This window comes from Haemaphysalis longicornis, unplaced genomic scaffold, assembly GCF_048455015.1.
Source record: "Haemaphysalis longicornis isolate Haplotype H1 unplaced genomic scaffold, Haemaphysalis longicornis Haplotype H1 scaffold_2, whole genome shotgun sequence".
Classification (NCBI taxonomy): Eukaryota; Metazoa; Arthropoda; class Arachnida; order Ixodida; family Ixodidae; genus Haemaphysalis; species Haemaphysalis longicornis.
This window is the reverse complement of record NW_027526295.1, coordinates 115,565,157-115,578,173: the sequence shown is the minus strand read 5'-3', so window position 1 is coordinate 115,578,173 and position 13,017 is coordinate 115,565,157. Positions and strand designations below refer to the sequence as shown.

Below are 13,017 nucleotides of genomic sequence, written 5' to 3'. Positions count from 1 at the left end.
GCACCGACACAAAATCTTGACCGCCTCGAGGAATGGCTTACACAGCTTACACGTGCATGCCGAGCAGTGGATTGGTATGCGCCCGCTTGCGTTGTTCGGTATCAAACGTTTATGCTTTCGAAATCGCACATTAAGGCATCTTCCTGTTTGGCCCACGTATACGTTGCCACATGTCAACGATATTTCATAAACCACCCCAACACAGCAATCAACGAATAAATTGTTGTTTTTTTACGCACCATTTGCATCCAACGCGACTTCTCCCGATGCGCTAGTACATCCCATCTAGCTTGACCGGTGATGAGAACGTCACCTCAAAGCCATACTGTTCCACAACCTTCTTCAAATTGTGGGACGTCTTGTGCACATAAGGCACAACTTCACGTTCTTTTTTTTTCATGTTCTCTTTTAGTTCCACCATTGGTGTTTCCGGCTTACATTTTCTTTAGCACCGCCTCCACCGCTGCTGACGCCAACGAATTCGGGAATTCAGCTTCCTCTAATCTTGCAATGTGTGCACTCCTGAATATAATTACTTCAAAGAATAGGCGCCGATCGCGGGCTGATTGGATTCCATGGGGAGGACGACCGCTACCGGCACATTCACGAGAAACGAGTTGACCTGCCTAGCAGCGTGGCTCCCGCTAAGGTAACCGCAATTTGAAGCTGCGTGTAGGCGTTATTGCATACCCACTCAGGTCGATTGGCTGGCAACGATGACTGCTGGTGTTCGAAAAATGGCCGCTTTAACAGTTTCCGTTTGCTTGCGGAACATAGCTGCCCACAATTCTCACGTTCCGACTAAACAGAATTTGCAAATGACGATGACAGCTACCGTGACAAGACCACGAACAATTTGCCAATTCCCATTAAAGTCCGACGTAAAAAACCAACAAAACTATTTGGTACCTATAACCAGCCATCAGCTACAAGAGCAGCAAATATCGATTCAGTATTATTGACCAACGCCAACACAAACTTGAAATGATCACTCACTCTGCGGCAACACTTGGCCATGCGCATGTATGGGCGACAGGTTCCGCATCCCACGCTTTGCATCGAGCTGTCAAGGCTGATTGAAAAAAACATCTCCTCGGATACATACGCCCTCCATAAGTGTTGAATACGAAAGCACTAATGCCCAGGTGAACGCATCTTATTGTTCATTGCAACCTGGCGCTGCGAGGAATGGTACGTGTTGGCCTCTGGGTGAGGTTAACGGGGCGCAAGCTTCATATGAGGTATCGCTGCCATATAATGCCGAACACCGCACTCGCAGCTACGGTTGCACCGTCCACTTTTCACGAGGCTCTGCGCACGCCCATTCACTGGTAGCATTGCGATCCTTTACCCGTGTTACATGAGACGATAGTCTTCCTTTGGTTACCCAGTTTAGAGAATGTTGACCTGACTGTCTCTCTGTCTATCGGTCCAGCTATTCAGCCACCCAGCCAAAAGTTGCGAAAATGAGGAAACGAGAAGTAGTGCATACAAGCAAAAGATTTTTAAACCAGTAAATTTGGTAGCACACTGCATACTTGTTAACAAAGAACAAAAAACCATTAGTTTTAGTTCAGGTAAATTAAACCTCAGGACAACTGGTAGCAGGCAATGTTCTTTTAAAGCAAAAGCTGTCTTATCGCGACTGATGCCGTCCTGTCAAAAAGCTAATGCATTTCGCAATACACCGGTTAGTCCATTGAAAAGCACCGATAAGACATGGACGCGCGGTGCGTGCGTGAAACGGCTACTTCAAAATCCTGGAAAAGGAATGATTCTATATAAGACAATACACGCATAGATTATGAAGCAGAAGTACAATAATATACTTTTATATCAAACCACATATCGGCATACGCATTTAGGTCGTTAGAAGGTGCGTTTACTTAGTGCGCCAAAAATCGCCGCATGTGTTGTCAAACCTGCATCGGCAGGTTTGACGATCGCTTGGACGCAGTTTCAGCGAAGTTTATACGCACTTTTAGCTTTCCCGCTTCTCTCAACTTTCTTTCGAAAGTGAAGGTAAACTTTTGCGCGCTTCATACCTGCGATAGCAGATAAAATTACTTCTTGAAAATAATAATTTTTACCAATAAATACAAAATCTTGCGCAGGACGGCGGACCTCTTGGCGGTATTCCAAGTCCCACCGTAACGAAAAGTTTCAAATAAATGGTGCGCGAGCAGAGGAACGCGGGAAATGTGAATTGACTTGAGCAAACCTCCACCATCTTTATCCTAAAAGGAGTAAGTCGGAAGGGGAGAGAGGGGAGGAAGGGCGCCACAAGGACATCGTCTTTCGTCATTTCCTGCGGAATGAGCAGACGCGCTGCCATTTTCCATTGCGAGAGAAGCCCCTGCTATTATGAAGTTTCTCAATATACTACCTAGATAGGAGGGAATCACGGCAGTGGCACGCCTCCGTGAGAATTGCGGGGAGTGTGCGAAGAGAACTGGTATGGCTGGAATCGTTCTGGAGATTGGAATTTTTAGTTCTGAAGAGTTTTTGGTTGTGTTTGCGGCCTGTGCCGGCGTTGTATCAGCAGCTGTATATTGAAAGAGCGTAAATAATGCTTCTAAGCGCCCAGTGTTGCGAATTTTGAGAAACGGAGCTTACAGCCCATTGTAGCAATGGTCAGAGTAAAGGAATCTCAGTAACATCCTTGCATGTACCGCCATTAGAAATCTGTGTACCGTTCAACGCGAGCGACGATTGGTGATGATTAATTTATGCACGAAATCTGATTAATTCAGTTGTACTTGTGCTCGGTATAACACACTTACTTCGCCTGGAGGCTCACGGCCGCGTGCAAAACATAGCCTCTGCCGACGCTTTAGCTACAGGGTCTCTCCAAGTATCGGAAGGTAACGCGTAGAGGGACAGACCTAGTAAGCGCAGTTAGATATTGCCGCGAACCGTGTATGGGTTTGTTTATTTATTGTTTGTTTTTACTGCCGGTCCACGCCTGGCTTTGTTATCTGCGTTCCAAATGAAGCGCATCTTACATTCTTTACTTTTATGCCGCACGGGCTATCACATTCAGATAAGTAGACTGCTTCGCTCTAACGTGAACAGCCCGGAATAATCTTCTTGGATCTACAATGTTCTCGATGCGAATCGACGGTTCCAGAACCACGCGCGCCGAAAGATAAAAAGCCGGCAGAGCAGCCGCCGGGGTATTCGATTCTGCGACGCTCGCCGACGCAAATCACTTTGTTGGCCGCTGCTTCGCCGCCTCTGTATTCTTTTGAGTTGTTAGGGGAGCACAAGTTCGCTCCAATAAACTTGTTTCTCCTTCAAGACATCTGTGTCGTCATTGGCTTTGTGACATCTGGTGGAGGTGCTGGGTAGCACCCTTCATGCCCACTACAACCTCTGAAAGCCACCAAGCCAGTCCAACAAGAGCCAGCCTCCGCCGGCAAGATGTACCACCCGAGTTCGGTCTGCTACCGGAGAAACCGAAGAAGAAAGACGTCGCAACCAGCACCATGGTCAACCAAGCCGATCGTCCCGTCGTTCTGCAGCAGCCACGGGATCCGCCATCATTCCGAGGAGCCCCCGCAGAAGACCCAGAAGAATGGTTGGAGAAACTGGAGCGCGTCCGGAAATTCAACAGGTGGGACGACGCAGAAACGTTCTTCTTTTACTTGGAAGATTCGGCTCGCATTTGCTTCGGGAACCACGAGAGTTCCTTGACAAACTGGGCTCAGTTCAAAAGCGAGTTCCTGAAGACCTTCACTACCGTGGTCAGAAAAGAACACGCAGCGCTTTTGCTGGAAACTCGAACGCAGCACCCCAACGAAGGGGTCATGATCTTCGTCGAGGAGATGAAGCGACTTTTTCGCCGTGCGGACCCAGAAATGACGAAGAAAAGAAACTAAGGTTTCTGATGCGAGGTGTGAAGCAAGAGCTCTTCGCGTGCCTTGTTCGCAACCCCCCCAAGACCGTGTACGAATTCGTGTCTGAGGCCGCCGCGATGGAGAAGACGCTCGAAATCCGAACGAGGCAGTACAACCGCCCAATCAATTCGCTGGTTTCGGAGACGATTGGTACCGGCGCTATTAACTCTGACTCACTACACGACACCATCAGTGCAGTGGTTAGGGAGGAGCTGCGGAAACTTTTCCCGACGACGACGCCACACCCTCAAGTCGCTTCGCTGACTGACGTGATCCGGGAAGAAGTACAGCAGGCTTTGGGAAATTCTATGCCGTCCGAAGCACCCCGTGAGCCAGAGGCTATGACCTACTCCGCGGCTGTTCGTCGACACCGCCCTGTTCCAACACGTCGCCAAGAGGCCCCGCCCTACCGCCGCCCACTGTCGCCCGCCCGACCCCCTGTAGTACGAAACCAGACGCCGAGGAAGACTGACGTATGGCGAACACCGGATAATCGTCCTCTGTGCTACCACTGCGGAGAGGCCGACCATGTCTACCGTCGCTGCCCATACAAGAGACTCGGACTTCGTGGTTTCTCCGTCGACGCACCACGCCCCCAACCCGGCCAGCGCCTATCTGACATTGAAGAATACCTGTCCAACACCAGCCGTGGACCAGCCCGTTTCAACGGTTCGCCGTCGCCCTACCCGTACCATTCGCCGTACCGCCGTAGCAGTGCTGACTTCGCACGTGGAAGGTCCCCCAGCCCACGCGGGGGAACTAAAGGCGGCAACTTCTGGATGTAAAGTTGGACAACGGCGGAAAACCGAAAACCCTCCAACGACGCAAAGATTCGCCGAAGACTGTGACTTACGACATGCCCTCATCCCGACGACCCGACCTAACCCTGACGTGACTCCTGAACACAACGACAACCACATGGCGCGACGCGTACTTGACATGACCAAACCTGCCGCTGAGACGACGACAACGACGACGCACAGTACCCGACCGTCAACACGCACAAGCCGAGATGCGACGCCCCGACGCACCCGGAACTCGAGGAAGCAGCGTCCGACGTCCAGTTGTCCATCGACGGCTTTGACGTAGTCGCCCTCATGGACACGGGAGCCGACTACTCGGTGATGAGCGGGTCATTCGCGTCAAAGCTGAAGAAAGTTACGACAAGATGGGACGGTCCGCATATACGCACAGCAGGAGGCCATCTCGTAACGCCAAGTGGAACGTGCACATCCCGCGTCACCGTAGACGGCATCACGTACCCTGCTGCGTTCGTAATTTTACCTAACTGCTCCCGCGACGTAATACTCGGAATGGACTTTTTGACGGACTACGGCGCAATAATTGATCTCCAGACCAAGTCGATAACTTTTTCCTCTGATCACTCTACGACGCCGCCACTGAACCCCGATCACCGTGCTGCTGTAAGGATCGCCGACGATCACGTCACCCTGCCACCCCGCGCAAGCTTGATGATCGCCGTCTACTGTGAGGATGCTGCTCCTAACATCGACGCTATCGTAGAGGGTGACCAAAGGTTGCTTCTCAACCGCGGTGTCTCCGTCGCAAGAGGCATTGCGCGCTTCAAGCAATGCAAATCCCATGTTTTGGTCACCAATTTCACCGAGGAGTACCAGCATCTAAACAAGGGCGCTGCAATTACGTTCCTCGAAGAAACGCAAAAAGCAAGTCATGTGATCGCGGTCGCTAACTTTGAATGCGCACGCGCAGATGCTTCCAAGCCGCCGCAACCTTTCGACGTGACCCCGGCGCTGCCGCAAGAAAATCGGGACAGATTACTGGATTTGCTCCGTCGCTACAGCGAGTGTTTTTCGGCAAACTCAAAATTACGTCAGACACCCCTAGCGAAGCACCGAATTATAACCGAAGACGGAGCCCGACCTACCCAACAGTCACCGTACCGCGTCTCTTCACACGAGCGGGAAGCCATCCGGACTCAAGTCGACGACATGCTCAGCGACGACATAATACAGCCATCGAAAAGTTCGTGGGCTGCGCCGGTCGTACTCGTGAAGAAAAAAGACGGCACATTAAGGTTCTGCGTTGACTACCGGCGACTAAACAAAATCACCAAAAAGGACGTCTACCCCCTGCCACGAATCGATGACGCCCTCGACGACCTCTGCCATGCGAAGTACTTCTCATCGATGGATCTGAAGACCGGCTACTGGAAAATTGAAGTGGACGAGAGAGACCGAGAGAAGACTGCATTTATAACCCCAGACGGCCTATACGAGTTCAAGGTGGTGCCTTTCGGGCTGTGCACGGCGCCAGCAACGTTTCAACGAGTCATGGACACGGTGCTAGATGGCCTGAAGTGGCACACCTGCCTCGTATACCTCCACGACGTTGTCGTATTCGCCCGGACTTTCGACGAACACCTCGCGAGGTTGGAGTCTGTACTCGAGGCCATTCGTACGTCGGGGCTAACGCTGAAGCCTGAAAAGTGCCGTTTCGCGTACGAGGAACTCAAGTTCTTGGGCCACGTCGTCAACGCCGCGGGAGTCCTACCTGACCCAGCAAAAACTTCAGCCGTTGCGAACTTCCCAAGGCCGAAAGACAAGAAGGGCGTGCGAAGATTTCTCGGACTGTGCGCATACTACCGGCGCTTCGTCGCAAACTTCGCACGCATTGCAAAGCCGCTCACGCGCTTGACGAAAGATAGCACCCCTTTCAGCTGGGACAACGACCAAGAAAAAGCATTCGGAGAGCTAAAAAACACCTGCAAAGCCCGCCCGTGCTCGTTCATTTCGACGAAAACGCCGAAACGGAAATACACACGGATGCCAGTGATATAGGCTTGGGTGCCGTCCTCGTCCAAAAACAAAGCGGGTGCGAAAAGGTAATCGCCTATGCCAGCCGTGGTCTGTCGAAGTAGGAGAAAAACTATTCTGCCTCTGAGAAAGAGTGCCTGGCAATTATATGGGCGATTTCAAAATTTCGCCCATACGTGTATGGAAGACCATTCAAGGTTGTGACAGACCACCACGCGCTGTGTTGGCTCGCCAATTTGAAGGACCCCTCTGGCCGTCTTGGACGGTGGAGCTTGCGCCTGCAGGAGTTCGACGTTACAGTCGTTTATAAATCCGGCAGGAAACACTCCGACGCCGACTGCCTGTCCCGCGCCCCCGTCGACCCACCAGCACAAGACTCTGATGAAGACAGCGCGTTCTTCGGAATCGTGATGGAGAGCGACCTAGCCGCTCAGCAGCGTGCCGACCCCGAGTTACGCGTCATGATTGACTACCTCGAGGGGTGCAACGCCACCGTACCTAGAACATTCAAACGCAGCTTACCAGCCTTCAGCCTGAGAAACTCCATCCTCGTGACGAAGAATTTCAGCTCCGGAAGGAGAACGAGTTACCTTCTTGTCATCCCCGCAGACCTTCGTGACGAAATTTTTGAAGCGTGCCACGACGACCCGTCTTCCGGACATCTCGGCACAGCCCGCACAACTGGAAAAATCAAGGTGAAGTACTACTGGCCCCGCCTTACATCCGACGTCACCCACTACGTCCGGAGCTGCCGTGACTGTCAGCGACGAAAAACGCCACCGACGAGACCCGCCGGACTTCTGCAGCCGATCGCCGTCCCATCAAGACCCTTCCAACAGATTGGAATGGACCTTCTGGGCCCGTTCCCTACGTCACGATCCGAGAACAAGTGGATTGTCGTAACAACAGACTACATGACGCGCTACGCGGAGACCGCCGCTCTTTCGAGGGGGACTGCACAAGAAGTCGCCAAGTTTTTCATACGACAAGTTGTGCTGCGACATGGAGCTCCTGAAGTCCTCATCACGGACCGTGGAACGGCCTTTACTTCGGCGCTCATGCAAGGAATCTTACGCTACAGCAACACGGATCACCGAAGAACGACGGCGTACTACCCCCAAACGAACGGACTAACGGAACGTTTGAACAAGACGATTGCGGATATGCTGTCCATGTACGTCGACGTTGAACACAAGACTTGGGACGAAGTGCTCCCGTATGTCACGTTTGCGTACAACACGGCTATCCAAGAAACCACGCAGACAACACCGTTCGAGCTCGTCTACGGAAGACTGCCGACTACAATGCTCGACGCCATGCTACCTCACGTAGAAGACGGCGACCTGGACGCCGACGTCCAAGGATGCCTTCAGCGTGCGGAGGAGGCCCGCCAGCTCGCTCGAGTTCGTATAACGGACCAGCAGCTGGTGGATGCCGGCCGCTACAACCTCCGACGGCGAGCCGCCGAGTACCACCCAGGGGATCGTGTGTGGGTTTGGACTCCCATCAGACGACGCGGACTGAGTGAGAAACTTCTGCGACGATATTTCGGACCCTACAAGATTCTACGACGTGTTGGCCAACTTACCTACGAAGTGATCCCCGATGGTGACTCCGGCACATCACGACGAAACACGCGGCCCGAAGTCGTCCACGTGGTTCGCTTAAAACCTTTCTACAGACGATGACGAACTCTTATTTTTATTCGTTCGGACTGTGTTTTATTTCAGCATCGGGTCGATGCACTGTTAGAGGGTGGGTAATGCCGCGAACCGTGTATGGGTTTGTTTATTTATTGTTTGTTTTTACTGCCGGTCCACGCCCGGCTTTGTTATCTGCGTTCCAAACGAAGCGCGTCTTACATTCTTTACTTTTATGCCGCACGGGCTATCACATTCAGATAAGTAGACTGTTTCGCTCTGACGTGAACAGCCCGGAATAATCTTCTTGGATCTACAATGTTCTCGATGCGAATCGACGGTTCCAGAACCACGCGCGCCGAAAGATAAAAAGCCGGCAGAGCAGACGCCGGGGTATTCGATTCTGCGACGCTCGCCGACGCAAGTCACTTTGTTGACCGCTGCTTCGCCGCCTCTGTATTCTTTTGAGTTGTTAGGGGAGCACAAGTTCGCTCCAATAAACTTGTTTCTCCTTCAAGACAACTGTGTCGTCATTGGCTTCGTGACAATATCCTATTACACCCCGGCAACCCAAGTCACGGCCGCATCAAAACTCACAGTGTGAGACGCTTACCAGACCCTTTCCGAAATTACAGTGTGCGTGAAAAGCTGCTAAGCTGAAAATAAGCGCCTATTTACTAGAATTTTAGGCAAACACAAAAAAAAACAATCCACGTTATTTTCGCAGTTTTTCGTGAGCGCAGACGATTTGTAAATAAGCTAAATATATACTGACGAGTCAGGAGCCTTGCGTAGGCTGAAAACTGATTTTTTTTGTGAAAAAATGACACGAAAAGCAATTCAAATGATTGATGCTTGCCACATCATTATTCAAATCAAGGACATACTCCGCTAGGTGTAACACAGCCAGCTTCTAAATGCAATAATGATGGCCAGGAAATTTTGGGGGAAAATAGCGCTAAGCGCTTAATATTTTTATTCTTATAAAATTCGTCATTTATTTCAAACTTTCAGCGGAATAAAAAGCAGTTCTTTGTGATCTGTAAATTGCTTCAGCAATTTCTCTACCAACAAACTTGCTTAAGCAATTTTTCTAAGAAAAAACTTTTTTTGCGGAGCCATAAAGCCCTTGCCGGAAATGTCATGCCACGCCAAACTTCCGGCCAATTTACACACTATGGTGGCGTCCTTGCAGGTATGGAGTGTTTTCGCAAAACCGCGTCGACACCGCAGAGAGAGACTTCATTCTAGTTAAGCCAGTGAGAAACTTTACGGCTGCTGTGGATCGATTCCCAGTTGCGTGAGGGCCAGTTATCGCAACGGCCGCCCCCATGGTGGCCTGTTGCTCAATAGGCTCTTCAATGCTTGCGAATTAAAAACTGGAAAACGTTACTCGCAGCTCAAACTTCTAAGGAGCCTGCAGCGACATTCAAGCGGTCCTTAACGCTTTCGCATTCACAAGTGATCAAAAGGGCTTAGTTATTCTCAAGGTCTTTTTAAAGCGCACCTTTCTATGCCTCCCTTATGACGTCCATCATTACGCCAAAACGCGCAGCAGGAAAGCCAACTAGCACAATGAACGCGTCAAAAAAAAAAAATACACCCCTGATTAAAATTTAGCCTGGGTCGCTCGCGTTATGAACCTGACGCCCATCACACTGGGCCATTACGGCACCGTCGAAGCAGTTTCTATGTCGGACTTATATCCAGGTTAAATTAGAGAGAGCTTCGCCTTTTAACCACTTCTTTCTTAATAAAGGGGGTTTGTTTGTTTGTGTTTTTTAGATACATGCATGGGGAGATTATCAAAAGGGTGGCTAGAGTAACAACGAAGACTGTTGAGGATTGCGACAAGGCTCCAAAGGAGGCGTGTTGAAGGCTGCCCAGTGGTCCTTACATTGACGTCGAATGGCAGAATTCCCCCGTAGAAGCTGACATGTAGGCTGACAGGTACGGTGTGGGATTGATTGACGTCTTTGTACAGGATCCCGACGGTGCGGGCGGGAAGCTTGTTCGCTTTGCGCATGGTCTCTCGCAGCATCGTGCCTGACGCCAGAGCGATCACGGCAGGCACGCCCAGCTGCTTCATGGCGGCCCGCGTCAGCTGTGCCGTGTACGGGTTTTTGTCTGGCGCGAAATACACCTGCAGCCACAAACAGAAACACGCAACACGCTTTCAAAAAGGTGCAGCGAAGATTCCAATAGTCTGTGCTCACTATGTCGACGCGCTGAATAACAGCGCAATAAATCGGTCGGAACTCTCCTCAGGGTTAGTCGAGTTTATTTTTTCTCAGTATTTTCACTCTATATATTTTATTTCATGAATTTCAATTTCGTATGTCTCCACTTGGGCTATGAGGCACGCCGTAGTGGAGAGCAGCGCATCAATTTATAGCGACTGGTAATTTTCAACGTCCTCTGATATCTACCGCAGGCGGGCGTTTTGTTTTCCACCCAAATAAGAAAAACGCTCACAGCTGCCTGTCTGCATTGTGGCAGTACAATAGCTTGCCTGGAAGCGACCAAAACAGTGCAAGAGAAATGAGTTGGAAAAATTTTGTATCGATGGAGTTCAATTAGCATTGATTTCAGCATCAAAATGATAATTCTAATTATACGCAGGTACCAGTAATATCTTCGTTACCGTTCACTTTTTTGACATTGTACATAGAACACTACACACATACAATGTATAATTTCACAACGTTGCACACAGTTCCCACTTTCCCCAAAACAAGGTATTCGATTTAGTCAAATTACCCAATCAGGCCCTTTTGTGCTTGTCTACAAGGAATCAAACGTTCGTTTTTCCTTATAAAATATTTTATTCAACTTCCAGATTATGTTTTTGCAAGTTTTGATGTGTATGAATTTAAAGGTTCGCTTGAATTGTATTACCGGCAACAGGAAACGTGATGGTTTTGTTGTTATTGTCTATTGTTTTCTCACTTAACACCACTAACTTCGATGGCCCTCATGTGACCGTTGAACGTGTCTTTCTAGTTCCGAGCAACTGTTGCCACGACACTGCGAACGCTGGAGTTTTTTTTTTTTTTTTTTTTTTTGAACCAATATTGTCCAATCTCCCTACGTGAATACGCTTAGCTTGACGAACGGGCGATCGAGCTACGCGTGCACGAGCGCTCTGCATTTTCTTTGTATTTTCAAAACTGCGGACATCATACACAAACGGTTTGCTCAAACGCTCAACTTCTTCGCTGTTAAAAGCGCTTTCAGTGATAAGAGTCGAACCTAGGTTCCCGGGGACATAAAGCGTGCGTTTATTCGCTTCCTCTAACTTGACACGGCCGAAGCAGTTTGGATTTGGAGGTTGGTGCATTGACGTGCAAAATGACACAAAAAGTCATCACCTGCCCGTCTATCTACGATGATGGTTGAACACAAAGCTTCCTTCGTGCGAAATCAAACGGCGAACGGTCAAATTCAAAGCCGCAGCGATCAAAAGTTCGAGCTGAGTGCGACTCAAAGTCCCAGCACAACGACTCAAAGTCGAAACGGTCTCCAGGTCAAAGTCCAAACTGATGCGACAACCAAGAAATCCCTCACAAGGAAGCTTCGCGTCCAGCTATCGTCGTCGTTAGACGCAGGAGTGCATGATTTAATGTAATGAAATACTATGGGTCATTTGGACACGGCGTGTCATGGTCCTTTCGATGAAAGGTGATGTACATCCACAAACGCAGACTATTCCTTTCTAAAACTATGTGCGTGCGTACGTACGTATAGATGCGCGTATGTATATGTGTGTGTGTGCTGATGTGTATCCACCGAGTGCGCTTTGGGCGCACAAACACAGCCTTCACCTGTTAACGATGCCGATATGATGGCACCTCTTTCAAACAGAGAATCGACCGAAACATTTTGCTGCAACCCCACGAGTATAGCACGCGCAAACAGGCAAGGTGTTACCGTGGTGATGTCCGCCATATCCTTCTGCGTGTTCCAGTAGACGGTGGGTTGTATGGGCCGGAAGATGGTGTCTCCCTTGCGCAGGAACGGCTCGCGCACGACGGCGTCATCTTGTATACCCAGCAGGAGCACGACCATGAGCACGATCTCGAGCACCGTGGTGACAAGGTGACGGCTGAGCCGCTTCAGGTAGATATTCTTCCAGAGCACCATGAACAGCTGCCGCATAGAGGACGCCACCGGGTGGGGAGGCTTGGAGGCGGTTGCCCTGGTCTTACCGGGAGGCGGCTGCACGTCTGGAAAATCTACCGCATGGTGCAGTTTCTCTGAAGTCTTTAAGGCCCAGACATGTGCGCAGAACGACGCGTGTTCGCATACAGAGCCGAGCTGCTACTGCACCTTGCACGACCTGACTACAAGACTTTCGCCCTGGGTATTCACAAAAGCGCAGTTGAACAGCCCAAATACGCAAATGTCTCAAACCCTGCCGGGGCGAAATATCTTGCAACGGATTGAACTCAACTCACCCGTACCCATCGACCCACCCTAGGTAATTCCTGACGACATACGTCAACTCCTCACGATCAGGCTAATGCCCCGAACCGTGCAACCAACCTTCCATTCGGTCATACGACAAGCTAGAGCAAGACATCAAAACAGACACAACCCAACCTCGGACCACTGTGTACATGGACGCAGCGCCGTACACTACCAAGGAAGCCTTCACTGCAGTGGTACTCGCCTCACTCGCCA

The 13,017-nt window shown here is 50.3% G+C and overlaps 1 protein-coding gene across 1 annotated transcript in view; it reads right to left on the bottom strand.

Annotated features, from left to right (window-relative positions):
• Window positions 1-12,801, bottom strand: part of LOC144168238 (phospholipid-transporting ATPase ABCA3-like) — a 64,217-nt gene extending 51,416 nt beyond the window's left edge. Inside the window, exons 1-3 of the mRNA XM_077697265.1 lie at window positions 12,792-12,801; window positions 12,265-12,560; window positions 10,232-10,477 (exon numbers count right to left, since the gene is read on the bottom strand). Of these exons, the coding sequence (XP_077553391.1) occupies window positions 10,232-10,477; window positions 12,265-12,560; window positions 12,792-12,801 (552 nt within the window). The remainder of the gene's footprint in view (window positions 1-10,231; window positions 10,478-12,264; window positions 12,561-12,791) is intronic.
• Window positions 12,802-13,017: the final 216 nt, after the last annotated feature.